This window comes from Otolemur garnettii, unplaced genomic scaffold (assembly GCF_000181295.1).
Source record: "Otolemur garnettii isolate 467f Iridium unplaced genomic scaffold, OtoGar3 scaffold00080, whole genome shotgun sequence".
NCBI lineage: Eukaryota > Metazoa > Chordata > Mammalia > Primates > Galagidae > Otolemur > Otolemur garnettii.
In genome coordinates this window covers 8,748,349-8,769,239 of record NW_003852475.1, presented here as the reverse complement: position 1 = coordinate 8,769,239, position 20,891 = coordinate 8,748,349, and the positions used below count along the sequence as shown (strand labels likewise).

The 20,891-nt window shown below is 33.1% G+C and overlaps 1 protein-coding gene across 1 annotated transcript in view; it reads left to right on the top strand.

The window, feature by feature from the left end:
• LRP1B (LDL receptor related protein 1B) overlaps positions 1-20,891 on the top strand; it is a 320,398-nt gene that overhangs the window by 181,854 nt on the left and 117,653 nt on the right. The window contains exons 27-33 of the mRNA XM_003794393.2: positions 2,265-2,394; positions 3,992-4,098; positions 4,424-4,556; positions 9,835-9,957; positions 15,343-15,468; positions 16,190-16,327; positions 17,985-18,119. Of these exons, the coding sequence (XP_003794441.1) occupies positions 2,265-2,394; positions 3,992-4,098; positions 4,424-4,556; positions 9,835-9,957; positions 15,343-15,468; positions 16,190-16,327; positions 17,985-18,119 (892 nt within the window). The remainder of the gene's footprint in view (positions 1-2,264; positions 2,395-3,991; positions 4,099-4,423; positions 4,557-9,834; positions 9,958-15,342; positions 15,469-16,189; positions 16,328-17,984; positions 18,120-20,891) is intronic.

Here is a 20,891-nt window from a genome sequence, read left to right as displayed (position 1 = left end):
ATACTTTACTAAGTAGAATGCATTCCAGCTCTTTCCAGGTTAATACAAAAGATGTAAAGTCTCACATCTTTTTTTTTTCACAGTTTTTGGCTGGGTCTGGGTTTGAACCCACCACCTCCAGCATATGGGGCTGGTGCCCTACTCCTTTGAGCCACAGGTGTCGCCCCTAGTCTCGCATCTTTTTAATGGCTGAATAGCATTCCATGGTATACGTACACCACAGCTTGTTAGAGGGTGAACATGTTTTGTTTATATTATTTGTTTTTTGTACAGATTGAGTTAAAGTCATGTGTGCCCTTTACCTATATGGTGTTCACTGTTCCCAGTAGGTGTGAGTTTACCCACCTTCTCCACATTCTTCCCCTCACCTTGATCTTCATTGATATTTACTTCCATATATATATATGTGTGTGTGTGTGTGTGTGTGTGTATGTGTGTATGAGTGTGTGTCTATGTGTGTGTACTTAAGGGTGAATTGATTAGGCCCAATTCACAATTGAATACATGTGTTTGTTTCTCCATTCTTGTGAGGTTTCACTTAGAAAAATGGTTTCTCGTTCCATCCAGGTTATCACAAAAGATACTAGGTCACCATTTTTTATGGTTGAGTAATGTGCCATAGTATGCATATAACACATTCTATTAATCTAGCCATGTATGTACTGGTGGACACTTCAGTTGTTTCTACATCATTGTGATTGTGAATTGTGCTGCCATTAACATTTGAGTGTCAGTGTCTTTCATATAAAATGGACTTTTCCCTTTGGGTATATACCCAGCAGTGGGATTGCTGGATGAAATGGTAGTCCTACTTTAAGTTGTATGAGGTATCTCTATACAATCTTCTATAAGATTGCACTAGTTTGCAGTCCCACCAACAGTGTGTAAGAGTTCCTTGGTCTCCACATTCACACCAGCGTCTGTTGTTTTGGGACTTTTAGTACAAGATATTCTCATGGAATTAGGTGATATCTCACTGTTGTTTAATTTCCATAACAATTAGAGATGTTGAGCATTTTGGCATGAGTTTGTTTGCCATAGTATATCTTAATTTGAAAAGTTTCTGTTCACATCTTTACCCACTTTTTATAGAGAGGTTGGTTGTTTCTTGCAGATTTGCTTGATCTCTTTGTAGATTCTGCTTATCATTCCTTATTCAGATGTATAGCACGAAAATATTTTCTCCCATTCTGTGGGTTGTCTTTTGCTCTTTTGATTGTGACCTTGGCTGTGCAGAAGCCGTTTAATTTGATCAGGTCCCATTTATTTATTTTTACTGTTGCTGAGAATACCTTTGGGGTCTTCATGAATTCTTTGTTGAGGTTGATATCTATGAGAATTTTTCCAACATTTTCTTCTAGGATTCTAATAGTTTCATGCCTTAGTTTAAGTCTTTTATCCAACTGTGAGTTATTTTTTTGTGATTCGTCAGAGATGCAGATCCTGTTTCAGTCTTTTATGTGTTTTCCAAGCACCATCTATTGAACACAGAATTTTTCCCCAGCGTACATTTTGTTTTTATCTGTTTTACCAAAGATCAAATGGGAACATGAGGATGATTTCATTTCTGAGTTCTGTGTTCTGAGAGAGACATCTTTGTCTCTGTTTTTGTGCCAGTACCATGCTGTTCTGGTTACTATAGCCTTCTTGTATAGCTTGAATACTGATAAAGTGATGCCTCCTGCTTTGTTCTTATTAAGTAAGGTTACATTGGCTCTTCCAGGTCTTTTCTGGTTCCATACGAAGTGTAGGACTATTTTTTCTAGATTTGAAAAAGTGACCTTTTATTTCCTCACAAACTTAATTATGACCTACAATTACTAAAATTCTATTGCCCCATAACTGTCTGTTGAAGAAATAGCCACTCAGGACAGCTTAATTAATATGAGATTAAGGCATTTATACTCTTTTTCCATTCCTCTCTTTTATTGACTCACAGAGACAATTGAAAGTGGAAAATTGTTATAATCACAGTATGTATTCGTGGGCTTAAAATATGACCATCTGAGCCACTACTATTTAACTGACATGGTTTCTACATTTTAGGATTCTACGCATAAATTTTCTAGTCTTTTGGGCTTGCAGACAGTTTTGTAAAAATTTAATTTTACTTGTATCTGTGTTCTTTTTGACAGAGAAGTTGTGGACCAAATTTCTCCAAAGATTAGTTCAAGGTTTTCCATGTGTAAATTTTCTAGGTTTTTGCATTCATAAGTAGTTTTCTAAAAATTTAATTTTAAATATATCTATGTTGTTTTTGACAGAGAAATTGTGAAACAAGTTGTTCCAAAGACCAGTTCCAGTGTTCCAATGGTCAGTGTATATCAGCAAAATGGAAATGTGATGGCCATGAAGACTGTAAATATGGGGAAGATGAGAAAAACTGTGAGCCAGGTAAAATGATTGAGGTGATATTTAATTTAGTTGACATTTTACCTGGATATAAGTTACATTTTAATAGCAATATGCATAAAACAGTGGTAAACATGTCACATATTTACCATTTTTAAGAAATAATCTGGAATATTTGTGAATAAATGAATAGGTATATCCATCACATGTTTAGAAAGTGTTTTGGCAGATAAAATCATTACTCATGTATGTAACCAGAACAATATTCTTATAAATTTGATTTTCTGTTTTTTATATCTTATTGCACAATTTGGAATTCTTTTCCCAAGATAATCAAATGAAATAGGTTGAAATTGTAATGCCATAAAAGACAGGGTTTTAGTTATGAAAATTGAGATTATGAAACAGAATGTAGTAGTTTCAGTGTAATGCCAACCTAGAATATATACATCTTGAACCAAATCAAAATAAAATGAAGGAGAAAAATCAAAATACAGATAAAAATGACATCACCAATTTATACATTTCTATTTCTTAAATCTGGTTTTATAAATATATTCATTAAAACACAAATTTTTATATAAATATTTCAATTATATTTTCTTATGAGAAAAAAGTTACTGGAGGAAAAGCATACTGTAAACTATGTATAACCACGAAAGCGTTGCCTTGAGAGACTCAGTCAGAGTAGCAGATACAAGAAACATACATTACCATGCCCCAGTGTCATGTCCATGATCCACATTGCTAATTGAACGTGCATTTCAATTTCTTTAACCCAATCCAGACGTGTTCTTAGATTCCTCATTAATATAGATCCATAGGCCTACACTATTAATTAAAATGAAACATATCTCAAGGAAAAAGTTTTTTAGCATCCTTGAACCAAGCCATTCAATCCACAAAGTCATCATATATTTGGCTACCTCATAGTCTAATATAAGCCAGAGGCCCAGAAGTTTGAATACAAGCCTCGTAGACAAAGCCAGCTTTCACAATCCTGTCAATCAATTAGAATGGGTAGTGGTAATAACATTTATCCAGCTATTATTTTTAATTTCTATATAAGGAATACTGCACATGATATAGGCTCCAGGAATACTGCACATGATATGGGCTCCGTTAATTATACATATATTTACATTTAAAACTCCAAAGCAATAAAATTCTTAAAAGTAATTCAAATACTCTTCCTTTCTCAACCCAGCCAAATAGATTGCATTGAGTTTGTGAGATGGTACCAAGATTTCTACCATTTGCTTTATATACTATAGATATGGTTAACATTTCTAAGGCTTACTAAATGTTGTTATATTTTTCAAAACATTTGAGTATTTAATTATTTAAAATAATTTAATTTAAAATTATGAAAAATTCATTTGACAATTGAAAATCAAAAGAATGGATCCCCTTTCTTTTTTTACTGAGTTAAATTCTTACTGCATAGGCTATTATATCAGTTAAATATGTTTAATATAATGCAACAATATTATAAAACACATTTTAAATGTATCTTTAAAACCAAATGTTGAATAACTTAAACAATTATTATTTTCCATAAATTTAAGTGTTTATATATGTTTTATATCCCCAACCCATCATGCTTTTACTGCATCTAAATCTCATATTTTACATTCAGCTTCTCCTAGTTGCTCATCAAGTGAATATATATGTGCCAGCGGTGGATGTGTTTCAGCATCTTTGAAATGTAATGGAGAATATGATTGTGCTGATGGTTCAGATGAGGTAAAATCTATCATGCAATTGAAGTCTTTGAATGACATGAATTAAGTTTGGAAAAACAAATACAATGAAAATAAAGGGACAGAAACTTGATTCTTGGCAACATCTAAAATGTCAGTAAATATATTGAATGCATTCATTTCAACAAGTACTTGAATCTTTATACACTGAAGCTTATTGTAATTTCTAGAGGTTATTTTGTTAAGTCACAATGAAAGAAAGCCTGAGGTATAATAAATCTCCAATATTATAAGCTACATGTTTATTTTCCCTGTGACTATATCATTATCATTAATGAAAACTGCAGTTCCCATTTGTATTTGAACAGATGGACTGTGTGACTGAATGTAAGGAAGATCAGTTTCGGTGCAAAAATAAAGCCCACTGTATTCCAATTAGATGGCTGTGTGATGGAATTCATGACTGTGTGGATGGCAGTGATGAAGAGAAGTGTGACAGAGGTAAGGTATTTTTTGTTGTGTGCCCATAAATGGGCACAATGAGACAATGAAAGTTTAGATGCTGTGCAGAATGTATGCAGTAGGTGCTAGGGGAAGAAGATAGAATCATTAAAGGAAGTTTCATTACGTAACAACCTGTTCAAAATATGGAAATCTAGATCATCTTCAGAAAGAGTATAAACTTGATCTCTATTTAGCAAAAACAAACAAAATGCAAGTGTTTATTGATTGGCCACCGTGAGGTATTAAATCCAGTGTTCAGACTGGATTCTGGGTCAGGGATAAGGTATGTGACTACAGAGAATGTAGACACCATAGCTGTTGCTGCAAAAGGATTCCTCTATTTTATGCGCATGCCTCTCTTCCATATTCCCTGCCTTACTCTGAAAGAACAAGAGTAACATAGGTTATACTAGATTGTGCACATTGGTACACTGTCTGATATATAGGTTGTAGGCTGTGCCCAGATTTCCTTCTTGCCATATCATGGAGAAAACAGCCTACCTTTTTTTATCCATCTCGAAAACAACTTTTAGTTTTGTCATATATTATTTTCCAGCTATTTGAAGACTATTTCCTGACAGATAACAACTTTTAGTTATAAACTACTGCACTAAACACAGTTGATTATTACTCTTTTAGAGTTAATGAGAATTAATGTAAAGAAAGCAATCATATGCTAAAGCTTAAAATGATCAAAAATTAACCAATTCTTATTATTTTAATGTTGTTAAATAGGACAATAAAACATAAAAGTTCTTGTGACTGGCTTGCAGAAGTCTGTCATTAGAATTTACAATTCAGAATATTTGGAGCATCATCAACAGAAATGATACTAGATATCACCACATGAATCAAAGCACTTGAATGTGCATTCAGAGTTTTAACAGTTAAAATATCTCTAAAATAGTTACTTCTATATATAACTAGTCATCCAAGGAAAATTTGATTCTACTTTCTTTTCTTTTTTTTATTGTTTCAGGTTCATTGAGGGTACAAAGAATTAGGTTACACTGATTGCAGTTCGTAGGTAGTCCCTCTTTTAATTGTGTCCCACCCCTAAGAGGTGTGCCAGCCACTGTAACCTCCCATCCTCCTCTCTCTTCCTCTCTCCCTGCTCTCTCATTCCCCTGCCCACTGCCTTGAATTGACTTCTGCTTTCTTGAATATCCCATCAGATGTTTACGATGAGATCTCCCCAAACCTGATAAAGTGTTCTTGTATCCAATAGAAGCAATTAAATGTCCACAACAGCTGTTACCACTTTCCGTTCTCAGACTCATTTTCTGCAGTTGGCCATGCAGGAGACAGCAGCAGACTATCCATGATATAGTCTGGTAGCAGCAACTCATACGCACTCTTGGATTCAAATACTTTGGGATGACAATTAAACTACTTCTAATTTTCCATTTTCCACCTAATTATTTCCATCCTTCAACTTCAGTAGCCACAGCCAATCTTGTCCATTCACCCACAGATTCTTGCTTGGGTTTATTTAGTACTCTCTAACTGGTCTCCAATACTTACTATTCACTGTTGCCATTAAGAGGTTCGTTAATTTCAATGTAGCTCTGTTTATATAAATATTTAGTCAAGATATCTGGTTACATAGAAATAACCCAACTTGGTAGTTTTAGTTACAAGAGAATGATCCCATGCTATCTTCCCACACTTACGTTCTATTGCTCCTTTTTATGTATTATATCCCAGCCAAAATGGAAAATCTGAGGTGTCCTTCAGATCTAAAATTTAATCTTACTGACTGAAAAGAGTTGAGAACCTTTCATTTAATAAGATACAAAAGTGTCAATGTTCCCCTTTCCTCTCCACTGACACTTCCAACTTTTCTTGGCTTTCTTTGCTGCTAAGTAGTTATTGATATGTTCCAATCAAATACCTTGGTGGTTACAGTATTTTATCCAGTATGGATGTACCTTAAAGCTTGACAAAGTTCAGATTTCCAGTATTTAATTCACTTCCAGGAAGTGGCTTTGGTATTGTATTTGGTATTTTAAATCATTAAGGAAAGATGTCAGGATAAAGATCTTTTCCAGTAAGTCTTTCATTCATCTTTTCCAGTAAAGCTTCCGATCTGGACTGTGAACTAAAAGGGGCTAAATGTTGGGACACAGAATGTAAGAAATCTTCAAAATAAGCATGGCACATTTTTCCAATTAATCAATTTTGCTAGTTTAATTTAAAAGTCTCAAATCTTAAATACTATGGAATTAAAAGCAACATTTTTAAAGGTAAAATATAGGGCCTAAAGGAAACTTGATTCTGGTTCTGACTTGAGCTTCTATACTTGATTTTTATACAATTTTGGTGGAAAATGTTGGCAGGTATTCTTTTTAGTAATTGTCAGCTAAAATATATGTAAAATCTTTATGTAAAAGACATTGTTGTTTGTATATGCTTTAGGCCTTATTTTAAAATGGCCTAAGGTATACATAAAACAGTGCATATAACTGAGACCTAGGATGTCATGGACACCTATGATGCATTTTTTGAAATGCAAAATCTTTACAGTACAATCTGTCCTTTCTGTTATAATTATGATTTCATTGATATTTCTCTTCTTGTTAATAAAACCTGTGGCACATCCAATACTCTTATGGAGAAAATTATAATGTTATCTAATGAAATACCTTAGGAAACTCATTTTTTCCTTTTAATGAGACTGATGTATGTGCTACAAATAGTGTTTTCTAAAATTGTCAAGAGTTCATAAATTCTGTTTGAATTCAATCCATTATAAAGTGAAGCATGCAATAAGATTTAGTCAATAGAATCTTTATCCTCAAAAAATACAACTCTCCTTCATATTCTGTGGATTTAGATTTTTGAATTAGGGCAATACTCATCTCTTACTGATAATCATATCTTTAATTATTTTAGTACTAAAGACTATACATGCTATTTTTTATTGTTTTTAGTGTGAGAGAGTTGTTAAATGGCATTGTATTTTGTTGCATTAGTTTTAGTAGTTGAGGTTAAATTTAGAATTACAGTGTTTTAGAGTTTAGCAGCAGTCTGAAAGAAAGGGATAGCCCAGTGACAGATGTTTGATTTCCTAAAGCCTCCTGTGCTCAGATGAGTAAGTTGCCTAAACTTTTATTTTATTTATTTATTTATTTTTGCTCTAGATCTCAAAGCTCTCACACTCTGGATTCTCAGGAAACTCATTATATCAATTACTCTTTCTCCATTCTGTATTCTCCACTGAATTATTCCCAGAATCATTTAAATGTGTTCAGACATCTGTTTTCTCCCACGCAGGCAACCAGGCTCATTTACCACCTGACTTTCTTATCTCTTCCTTCCCTTTATGACCAAACTTTTGGAAAGAGATGTCTTCATTCACTACTATTTCTTTCTCCATTTCATTCAATAAGCAACTACAATCATTTCACTAAACCCACCACCACTTCACTAAACTTACTCTGTAACATTATTTAAATGTGCTAACCTTCTTCTTAGAACACTTTTCCCATGAATTGTTTCTTTCCGGATGCAGCTCCAATCACTCTGTCTACCTGACCTGAAGTTCTCTTTTAAACTTAACTCTTTGTTCTCTTTTAAACTTCAAATAATAACTATATTTTGAACATTCCCAGATGCACATTTATGATTCAGAAATCTATCCTATATTTCAGACATACTCATCCACTACCCTGCTAAACATCACCATCCATTATTTTCTGAATTGCCACAACCTTCAAATTGGTCTTTTATTCAGCCAGTCTTGGCTTTACCATGTCCATCTTCATTTCCAAATTCTACACACTGAAACTAGTATTTTCATAATAAAATTCAAATCTGATTATGTCATTTCTTAAGTTAAAGCTTTTGCCACTGAAAGTGAGTTATGAGATTTGTGTAGCAAGTCAAAACTCAGAGCAAAAAGAGGTATTTGATCTTCACAAGCTTAAGTACATTATTCCCTCCAATGTGTGTCCACAAGATAAACAACAGCTATTTCTAAATGTAAGTATCCATTTTTAAATATGTTAATAGTTTCAGCTAGTCAAGTCCAATCAACTCTGGAACCATATCTTTTATTTTATGTATATGATTTAAATTTGTAATATAAACCCTGAGAGCAATCTTATTTATCTTAATTCTGAATTCTCATCCTTGTGTTGTTTTCCCAGGTACTTCTTACAGTCATTTTGACCATACCTCCTTATAACATATAAAGACATTGAATCTCAGAGAAATAAATGTATTTGTCCAAAGTAAGATAAGAACCCACAGTTCCTAACTCCCTAGTCATTGTACTCCCATTACATATTGCTTCATCTCTAGACACATGATTAAAACTTATTAGTTCTTTGAGTCCTTTGAGTGTGGTAGATGTATTTAGCAATTTTACATTAGAACAATTCTATATTCTTAATGATTTCTATTTATTTTTGAAAAGAGAAAAAGTTGTAAACGTTTTTAAAATATCCTCCCCAAATAGGATACCTTGTTACACAATTTTTAGAAGAAAAATGGAAATATTATATGATATGACTAAGTTCCAATTGCTGTTACAAAATTAACAGTAGTTTTGTGACTATAAGAAGCTTTTACTGGTTATTCTAAGTTTTTAGTGATATATTTTATTGGTATGCCAGATACAGCTGAATTATCTAATAACTAAAAGTGTATTTCTTTCCAGAAAAACACAATTTTTAATAACAAAAACTGAAATGTTTTTGTTTCATTTCAAAAACCTCAATTCAACTCAAGTAAGGAAGAGAGAGTTTGGCGGTGAGAGGAGAGGAGGACGGGATTGCTGTGCTCCCACCTAATGGGCACAGTGTAAGAGTATGTGGCTCACCCCCTGGGTGGGACACAATAAGAGGGACTCTACCTAAAAAATGCAAATATTGCAACTTACTTGTTTGTACCCTCACATTAACTTGAAATTAAAAAAAAAATTAAATTACAAATATATATATAAATATAAATTTCTTTACATGCAGTAACATAAGAATTATGTGAAGTAGAAAACGATTTGTGCCTTTTAAAAACTTGCTTATGCCATCTTCTCTATATATTCTAAAGAAAAGATGATGTATATGAGTAATATTAGAATGTCTTAAAATGTAAACTGTGAATATCTTTTTTTAAAAATTGAATGTTATGCATTCCTACTATTAATTCAGAAAATAAATGCAAGGAATCAAGTAAGTAGATATTGTGTGCTAAGAGTTAGAGGCGTATGTGTCCTGCTGACTGGAATTCATAATGTCCAATATGTCTATCTCGTTTTTGTTTTAAAATAAAGGAGGAAATATATGTAGAGCTGATGAGTTCCTTTGCAATAATTCCCTTTGCAAACTGTATTTCTGGGTGTGTGATGGAGAAGACGACTGTGGAGACAACTCTGACGAAGCCCCTGACCTGTGTGGTACGGCATTTCATGTGGCTCTAGATTAGACTGTCAGCTAGCATGATGCCAGGGTGAAAAAATGAAGTAGTGGGGTGAACTGCAAATTCTACTGTCCTAGATTAGGTAGATAAAGTAGAATCACAAATACAGCTTTTATTCAGGTAATCAAGAGATTACCCTATCCAAAGTTTATAACGTTATGGAAGGCCTTCCCAAATCCGAACTTGCACATGACTACACTGTTCCAAACACAGATTATGGGAGGATTTAGAGGAGCTGATCTATTGAATTGAGCAAGGTTTATATGAAAATCGAAGCTTCACAATAAATTGATGTTTTAGATAAAAATAACTAAGAAAATGCCGTGAAGGCTATGTTAACCGGTTTGATGAAAACATTTCAAATTGTATATAAAACCAGCACACTGTACCCTATAATTACACTAATGTACACAGCTATGATTTAATAAAAGAAAAAAGAAAGAAAGAAATGCTGAAGGCAGGTGAGTTGTGATCTTAGACGTGTACCCTGAGTGTGAAAAAAAAAAATGTTGGCAGATAAATAAATGGGGAAAAAAATGTGAACCATAAAATCACACAATTCTACAAGTCACCCAATAAGGCAGTTCTTCAGAGAAGATATATACATTTGTCAGGTGTACACTTATACAATCAAAAAACATAAATATCCGATTTGAGATCAACAAAATATTGGATTTTCTATTTTTTGGCTTCTCTTCTCATGCTGTTTATCTAATCTCAGCAAGAAATGTAGTTGCACCTTTAGTTTACAGGAAGAAACTATCATTTCAGACATAACTACCTAGCATATAGGCTAAATTAAATATAGCATGATTTTATGTACTTAACTTTTTATCCTATTTGTTGCTTTAAGTTAAAGCAAGATTTGGATACATAGGAGGACATTTTATTACTGAGGTTATAGTTGGGAAAAAATACAAGAAAGTTAGCTTTATTTTTAAAAGTGATTAAAAGTTTAAAAATGAAAAGCCTTTGGAGAGATTTTTTTGTTTTTTATAGATAGAACTGAGTGGTGCAACCAAGTAAGTTTCAATTTCAGTTGTATTTACATAATATAAAAAATAGACTCTAGAAAATCACCAGAGATTATATTGTTTCTGAATCAAAACACATATATTTTAAAGATGTGAAAGTTTATCTACCAATATCAACCTAGAACGTACTATTTTTATAAGTAATTTTACCCATTCTCTATTTTCCTTGACTATAAAATCAGTAAATTAGGAAATGTTTGATAATTAAGTAGCAGTGTACGGCTGCAGAGTTATACTGCCCAGGACCACCTCCAGGGCCAGGATGTGATTCTCAGAGCAGCCCACACAGAATACTTGGCAAACTGATAAAATCCTGTTTGATGCCTGAACATTTTTGTATTTTTCTCAGTGATTAGTATCAATATTTTCACATAAGCTATTATGCTCCAGAAGCTGTGGAAAGTAATTGGGACAAAAATGGTCTTTCTGACAAGGATATCTTATTCTGGTTGGATAAATAATAGTTTTCATATATTGTATTTCAAGTAAGGATAGAAATAATTTAAAAATATGGGTGAGGCAAAGAGAGATAATTTGATTTCTTCCTAAAGGGCATTCAGAAGGCGAAGTTTTGAGGAATCTACACTAAAAGACTCCATATGCAAAGTAAATAGCATAGGAAAGAGTCTCATTCATTCATTCAATAAATACTTGTTAAGCAAGAGACTGTGATTAGTTATTATGGTACAGTTATGAGAGAAACAGAAATATATCCTGACTTCACAGAGCTTAGAATCTAGTGTAGTACATATACCTATATTGTCAAAAATATTTAATTACAAATTATGATACATGCCGTAAAGAAAAAGTGTGGTAATTTATAAAAATATGGAACAGAAAGACTATTAAATATGTTAGTTTATTTCTGGGAAGTATGTAGCTGTCAAGTGAGTAGATGAAAATGGAAGTGGGGCAAATGGTGATATGACGTTGTGGACAAAGTAAATGAGATATGTAAAGGCCCGGAATAATTAACACTATCGTAGTCCTGTAGGCAAGCTATGCTAGTAGCTTGAATTGAGATGATTACATGACACCATGTGATAGAAAAATATAGACAGATCTGAAGGTGATGTATAAGGCAAAATAAATCATGTTAAATATGGATTAGATATGGGGCTGAAAGACAGAGTTGTGAAGTATAATTTGCTGGTTATTTTTGCTTGCAAACTTGAATGGAAGGGGGACACAGGAAGAGAAACAGTTTTGCATGTAAACTGTGCAAAGGGATACATTTGAGGAGACCTTCAAGCAGAGATTTCAAGTAGGCATTAGATATTTGATTCTCAAGCTTAAAGAAAAACCTGGTCTGCAGATACAAATTTGCCCACATAAAATGTGATAATAAATACAATGGCATTTTAACAATTATGGTATGGGGGAGAAGGGAGATTGCAAAACAGTATTGATTGATACCAAACATAGGAATGAGCATGAGCTTCCAGGAAAGACTCGGGTCCGTGACCACAAAGGAAATCACAAAAAAGAAGAGAATAGCCACCAAAACACCAAGGCCACAATGTGTTTCAAGAAAAATGAGATATTTCTTAAGAAGGCAGGGGGAAACAAATTCCCAACATACTGGAAAAATTACTTTTAGATAGTAATAATAATATTAAATTAGATAGGAATAAATTATTTTCTGATCTCTGTTGTCAAAAATTTTTGAAGAGTTGATAGATTTTGTGTGGATACAGGTAGATAGGTGATTGCTTAATAAGATAATAAGGAATTTTCCATAGTTTATTTTCACTCCTTTTTAGTGCAGGAAGGAAGCATATTCATACATAGAAGGTAGAAGTTTGGTGTGGGGAGGTTTGGAAGGAATGCAAATGTGAATCATTATTGCAAAAGGTAGGAAAGTGACATGAAGATATATATTTATGCTTTCTAAGTAGCATTGATAAATATTCATACCTGATGGTATCAGTTGGCTTTGTAGTATATTCATCTGCAACATTTCTGGCTTCCCAGATGCAGATATTGGGAGAACAGATGGTTTTGTTCCTCTAAGTTTAGAGTTTTGTTAGATAACTAAGATGAAAAAGAGAAAAGGGCCAAAGAATCCAAGTTATTAGGAAGAAACTGAGTTTTTAAACTCACTTAGTATTTCTAACAGTGTCCAACATGTTCTAGGTTACCCATAAATATTAGTAAGGAGGGAAGTAAAGACAAAAAAATCACTGGTGAATGGGGAAATGATAGTGGCATCAATGGGGTAGACTAGAGGTTCAGATGTAACTGAAGTTTTATAATAATGCTAATCGAATTAAAAGTCTTAAAAGATAGGAGATTGTGGTCAAAATATGGGGCACTTAAATTAGTGGTTTAACAAATAACATAATTGTTAATAGCATGTCCATGCTTGCAGCCATGTGTATCAGTTAGTGTTCTTATTTGCGAATAATAGTGCTTATTTGTCACTGGCTGCATCAAAAAGAGAAATTTATTGAAATGTGCTATCATCTAAACCTAGGAAAGTGATGGCAGAAACAGATAATAGTAAAAGAATATCGGATGTAAGAAACTCAAAGAGCTATGAAGCCTGGCTATTGGTTGGTTTGCTCATGTGAATGTTGAACTCATCTAAGATGCTGGAATGAATTTGAATGGAGAAAAAAAAAAAAAAACACTTTGACTGGAGGTGCTATGATGTTCAGTGAATTTGGAAAGAGGTGATGTTTATGAGGTTGCTGAGAAAATAGCAACAAGATAGCAATATAATCAAGTGCCTATCCCTCAAAATAACAGTATTTAGTTTTATTTGGAAAATAGAATGTGAAGATGTGGTAATAAAGTTCTAGAAGCTAAGATAGAAAACTAGGATGTTTCAAACATGAGATTATATGAGGCTTCAGCAAAAGAAGAGACATTCCTAGAACACTTAAGAGGTGGGAATATATTTGGAAAAAGAATCAGATTTCAGTTAAATCAAGGAGGCCAGGCACAGAGTGTAGCAAATTTAAGGAGCTGCAATAAAGTAGAATTGCTAGGATGTTATTGAGAGGAACAAGGGATGAGTCTAAAGGAGGGTGTGGTGGACAAGATAATGACAAGTCTTTTAGGCCATGCAGAATATCTTAAATTATATTCTCAAGGCAATGGATAATATAGAAGATTTGATCAGATTAGTGTGTTAGATTGATTTTTCACATAGATTATTGAGGATCTGATGATGGAGAGTAAAACTGGAGACACTTTGGATACCTTTCTGTAACAGATAATGAAGAGCTGAGCTATTGTGATTGTAACTGGTAAGGGTGGTCTGAAGTGAGCAAATTTAGAGAAAATATCAAAAGTACTTGGTGACTACTCAAAATTGGTGGTAAATGAGAAGGATGCTTTGAGAATAATCCCAGACTTCTGGCCATAATGTGACATGAACTGAACTATGAAAATAAGACAAAGCTAATGTTTAGGGAGAAGATTGGAGAAAATTATTAAGAACTGAACATTTGAAATTCCTAAGTGGATGTCCTATCAATTGTGAGATGCTTACACTAGATAGAGAACTGAAAAATCTTCTGGGTATAATGCCAAGTTAATCAGCAAGCCTGAATGAAAATGCCTAAGGAAAGAATCCAAGAGTGAGAACATCAGATGACCAAGGACAGAGTCTTAGAGAATTCTACATGGAAGGATGAAGACTAAACACAGATGTTTCCTGTTTTATGGATAGAAGTCTTAGATGAGATAGTGATAGAAGGGTCACATGTGTAATCTTCTGGCTTTCCTTGTCTCTTTAAGTCTCATGTACACACACACACACACACACACGTTAAAAATGTATAACCAAAAGCACTAATGTGCCTCAAATGCATATCTAAACTTTTGTTTACAGAAAGTAAGATGTTTGCTATAATATTGTTGGAACGTTTTGTTTTTTCAATGAATAACCTACTTTGAATCTGAGGCCTATAACAAGCATATGCTTGCTCAGCATCTATGCTGTGTGAAAATGCTCTTTGGGATAACTAAGTATCCTGCCATATTGTATAAATTGTATGCATAAATTAATTTGGTACACCAAGTGAAGTCAGCTCGGGCAAGACATCTGGAAATGAAATCATGAAGTTTGGCTCTTTTTTACTTTATTTAAGATCCTCGGCTGTGTACTCTTTTATGTAGTTAATATAAATAACTAGGATCATAAGCTTCCATTATCACACAGTTTTCTAATATCTGCTTGTAGGAAATTTTCATAACAAAATATATTTTAAAAAGCTAGATAATGGATTTTAAAAGAAAAAAAGAAAGCAAGACAAGGGAAGGACATTATTCATAAATCAGTGTACCCAAAGGAGATGTTTTTCTTTCCTTTTTTTCAGTCAAATTTCTTTGCCCACCCACAAGACCTCACAGATGCAGAAATAACAGAACATGCCTGCAGTCTGAACAAATGTGCAATGGTATTGATGACTGCGGGGACAACTCAGATGAAGATCACTGTAGTGGTAAACTTGATTAATAAATAACAGTGACTGCTACAAGATATTATACTACATGATTCTATATTATACTATAATGATTTGGTATCAAATAATTTAAAAAATGCATTTTTATGTGGATGTCTGAGGGTATTTCTTTAGGTACTTGTTCTTCAGATAGAGTACAAAAGTAATCCATTAATATTTCACTTGCAAAGGAGATACAGAGTCCGCACTGGGCACTTCATTCCAAAAAATTCTAATCAGATGAGAGAAACAACATAGAGGTTTAAAAATGCTCCTTGTTAAGATAGTTCCTTTAAAGGAGAGGGTTTACAGAGATCATTTTTATGTGTACACAATCCCTTTTTTCACCATTCTGAAATTTGAAAGCTTTTAACATAGATGGTTTTACTTAAATATGCAGCAAAATCATTTAAAGACAAATGACCTCCTCTGAGATGTTTATATCACTTAAAAGAAAATCTTAAAGTATCCCCCCCCCCAGGGTGAATATTGAGACATTTTCCTATAGAAATAAGGTGTTATTTGCTATAGGGTAAATACAATATGACTTTTCTAAAATCCAAAAATTTCAGAATTCTTTTCATTTGGGCTCAAAAACTTCAACTAAAGGATGTGGGCCCATGTTTTTCACAACACTTAGTAAAATTTTAAAGATTTCATGTGCTCAGTAAATTTACTTTGACTTTATGAGGCACTAATCATTTTTTAAATGACTCTGTAGGTAAGCTTACATATAAAGCAAGGCCTTGTAAAAAGGATGAGTTTGCTTGTAGTAATAAAAATTGTGTCCCCATGGACCTCCAATGTGATCAACTTGATGACTGTGGAGATGGTTCAGATGAACAAGGCTGCAGACTATGTGAGTATAGTGACACACAAGTCTAATTTCTACTTAAACATAGCTAAGACTTTCTTTACTATTTGATGGACAGATTGCTCTTCTTTTGTAAGTTTTGCCAAAGCAACCTTAGAACATCACTTAATTGCAGAAAATATGAGGTAGGTTAAGGTTGATTTTGTAATGAGTATCCTTATTAGAGCTGAATCTAGAATTCAATATTCAAATACAGTCTTTTATGTCAGCAAAGAAATCTATATCCTTTAATGTTTTACTGTAGGCTGGGTACTGTGCCTCATGCAGAAAAATTAGCCAGTCATGGTGGTACATACCTGTAGTCCCAGCTACTTGGAAGGTTGAGGGAAGAGGATCCTTAAGCCAGGAGTTTGAAGCTGCTGTGAGCTATGATGTCAGAGCACTCTTACCAGGGGCTACAAAGTGCAATTCTGTCTCAAAAAAAAAAAAAAAAAAAAAAATACTGTGAGCATTTGAATTAAGTATTTTTTAATTTTATAAATAGTGGTATTTGGTTAAATGATGATAAATGTCTTAATAATTTATCACTGTTTGAAATTTTTTAATTATCCTATAAGTTATTTTTATAGAAGATATATTTTATTTAGAGTACTATAATGCTTGAATCCTTTTTGCTAATAATTTAGTTTTTAACTAATTCTTGATGTTTGATTTTCCATAGTAATGAAAAATAATTCAATTTAAGATACTAAATTCAGATTGCTTACAAAACCCATAAAATACCTTATATTCTTATATTTTTATTTTTTCTCATTTATGCACAGTTGTTCCTCAGTGATGAGCTAGGCCTACAAGAATGTGGCCACATATATCTAAACAATGGTATCATTCCCCTGATGAATTTTAATTAATTGTAAAATATTTGAATCAGTGGGGATTAATAATGGTTACAATTCTAATAATGAAAATGCTCATGTTTCTTGAAAATACGATTTTCTTAAGTAACTTAGAGATAATATACTGTTATTCCTATAACAATGTTCCTGTCATTTATATGCATTCTAAAATGTTTTCCTGAATGAGAAAGAAATCAATAAAATTGCAACTACTACACTGGAAATGATAAGTAACTCTTTATTCTAATAGTCTTGCCTCTTGTGACCATCCATTGGATCATGTTACACACTCAAGTGTTTCTTTTCATATGTCTGTCTAGACTAAAATAAATTTAAAACTGTGGATTTAGCCTACCCATTTGAGCAAAGTAATGACCTAGATTGAGTTCATGAATGTTAAGATTAAGCAAGCAATATTTATCCCTGTCTCTGGGTAGATAATAGAAAATGCTTTGGTTCTTAGAGAAAGATGTAGTACTCATACATGGTAACATTGTAAAGATACCCTGTGATTAGTATCATTGATTTTTAACTTCTTTTAGAAAGTAGTATACTTGACAACAGCTGTAAATATCAGGTCGTTGGCAGCTCATTTTAAGCTATATTTAATGTAAATAAGTTCAGTTTCTAATCTACTTCTATACTCTTATAAGGAATGAGGGCTTATATCAAAAGTAGACCAGACCATTATACATCCAAACACATTATGTATGGAATAAGAAATATCATTTCAATTTTTTTTAAAAGTAAACTCGCACTTTAAGAATTAGAATTACATTAGTTTTAATTATATTTTTAAATCCTAGCTTCCACTGAATTTACCTGTGAAGATAATGTGAATCCATGTGGAGATGATGCATATTGTAATCAAATAAAAACATCTGTTTTCTGCCGCTGTAAGCCTGGATTTCAGAGAAACATGAAAAACAGACAATGTGAAGGTAGAGTACATTTTCTCAACAGCTTGCTCTTAAATCTTTGGGTTATAAAAAGACTCCCAAGACTGCTAAATTGTGAGATGACAGGGGATTGATTTTCATCAAAATACTGTGTGTCTACGGGATACCATTTCACTTATGAAAGTGAAAGTCTCTGGGGTCAAGAGCTTGTTTGTTTGTACAGCTAAGCTAACCATCACTGAGGCTACAAAGGCTTTTCTATGACAAATTCAGACCTGCAGGAATTTCAGTTCTGTTGTTACAATTTTGTTTTGAAATGCAAATAATTAAATTGCTGGTTCAGGAACTACTGGAAAATTAGACCCCTTTCATGAAAGAATATGTTTGTGATGACCCATTTCCCTTGAGTGTGGAATATGCAGTACTGGAATAGGTAATTCACATTTTGAGAATTGTGGGCTTTTGTCCTAACACCATGTTTTAAACAGTATTATCATAATGTGTCTTTAAAAATTCAAAGTCAGGATCTAAATTTCAACTTACTTGAGATTTAAAAAATGAGGATATATAATACCCAGAATCTCATAGTAAGTCAATTTAATCCATATTAAAGTTTTAACTATAGAGCCATGAAATACAGACACATATATACTTCTACAAATTTCTCCCATAAAACCGATATTTGTATTCTTATTCATCTTTTATTGTGATTAGAGCCAAACTTCCAATTGCTCAGTCTGGCTTATCCAGGCTAAGTTCAAGTCCTAAAATACTTTCACCGATTAGTCTGTTTCTGTACTGGTTCTTTACTATAGTCTTGGGTAAAGAAAAATGATTTTATGTTATGGCAATCAAAATAGAATTATTAAAATAAATTAGTTATGCTTACCCAAAAGGGGAAGAGTAGTCATATCATATTTAGGTACATTTTGAGTTACATGCTTATTTGGATTATTTATGACATTTTTTCCTCTGTTAGTAGGAAACAGTGAAAGCTGACAACATAGGTTTTCTCTTTCAATAAAATACAATTATTTCTCATAACTATGGTATTTCTTTTCCCTGATACTGTCTACCAATTTTATATAAGTATACACATATAATTTATTCAAGATTTTAATTCCAATAGCATTAATTTGCTATTGGTGTGGGCTGTGTTTCCTCTAGATTCTTACTAAATTTAGAAATTCTATTTTCAGAATTTTCTTAAATTTTAATTATATCCCACACCAAATATAACCTTCAAGCTACAGTCTTCATTCAAAATTACTATAAATCCACTCTTTTTATGTACTTTTGCTGTACAAATGAGTAACTTCTGTGCTCTAATAAAACTGACATCTTCATTTAATACATGAGCTTTTTTGATAATAGAGAAAGTAATTTTGACATGGTATAAAGGAGGGAAAGATATTACATGGATTTTCTAATACCAAAATTTAAATTTCTTTGTGCCCTTGCACTTATGTGTTTCAAAAATGCATGAGAAATTTCAATTTGATGTTTAAGCCTAGGCACTTCAATTGGAGTATCTGAAAGAATGAAAAAATCATAGCAAATGACAGAAGAAAAGTAGAAAGAGGTTAATAGTTGCTGAGCACCGAACACTGTTCTGGGTAGAAGGCATGTGTGGGCTTCCGCCTTCCTCTTGAAAAACTCATGATCTAGACCTTATTGCAGAAATGAGCAAAAATGGTACTTCCGGTTATTATAGGGACCTGTGAGGGAGCTGAGATTTTATCAAGTCATGAAAAATTGGGCCTGGCACCGTAGCTCCTGCCTGTAATCCCAGTACTTAGAAGGCCCACATGGGTGGATTGCCTGAGCTCATGAGTTCCAGACCAGCCTGAACAAGAGCGAGACCCTGTCTCTAAAAAATAGCCAGGAATTGTGACAGGCGCCTATAGTCCCAGCTTGGTGCAAGGTTGAGGCAAAAGCATCATTTGAACCCAAGAGTTTGAGGTTGCTGTGAGCTAAAATGCCATGACACTCTACCAAGGATGACCAAGTTAGACTGTGTCTCGAAAAAATAAATAAATAAAAAAGCAAAGAAAAAATGAAAACTTCTGCTTATTTGAATTTCATACCAAAGGGAATCCATAACAAATAAGTCCTAGTTCAGTCACAGGTGCTGGAAAACCAGAAATATTTTTTGTAATTCTGATGGTTAAGTGCTGATAAAATGCATTTACCTTATCCCTGTAAAATAATTGTTAAAATCAAGTAAATATAGTTTTTTATTTCTTTACCTGATATTTTAATGAAACACCAAGATGAGCTGCCAGGAGAATGCTTAAGTTCTCTCTGGGCAAGCTATCATAGTGGGGACAATAGAATCAGAAAACCTGAGTTGAAGCCTTGGCTTTTTTATTTACAGTTGACACTGGGAAAGTCCTTATCTACATCACTGAGCCCTTACAACATTTTCATATACTAAACAGAATGTAGTTATTATGATTGTGCTGATCCTTAAATTCCCTAGTTCGAGAGACAAGTTTATCTCACAGATTTATTCTGTAATTAAGGCAACTGTAAATGATAAAGGAGACAGAGGAATTATGTATGTTAAATGCAAAATCAGATGAGAAAAGGAGAAAATAGGTAATTCACCAGCATCACCCAACCTAAATCCCAGTTTTGCTTAAGCTCCAAATTAGAGTTGTATGCCAAGCTACAGAATATTTTTTGTGATTTTGTCATTTTGATACCTTTATTTCTATAGTGATATGCAGTTTTTGTTTAATTCACATAGCCTCAGTATAGCCCTTTCTTTTACACAGTCTCTTCATGAATATGACTCAAGAAGTGAAAATA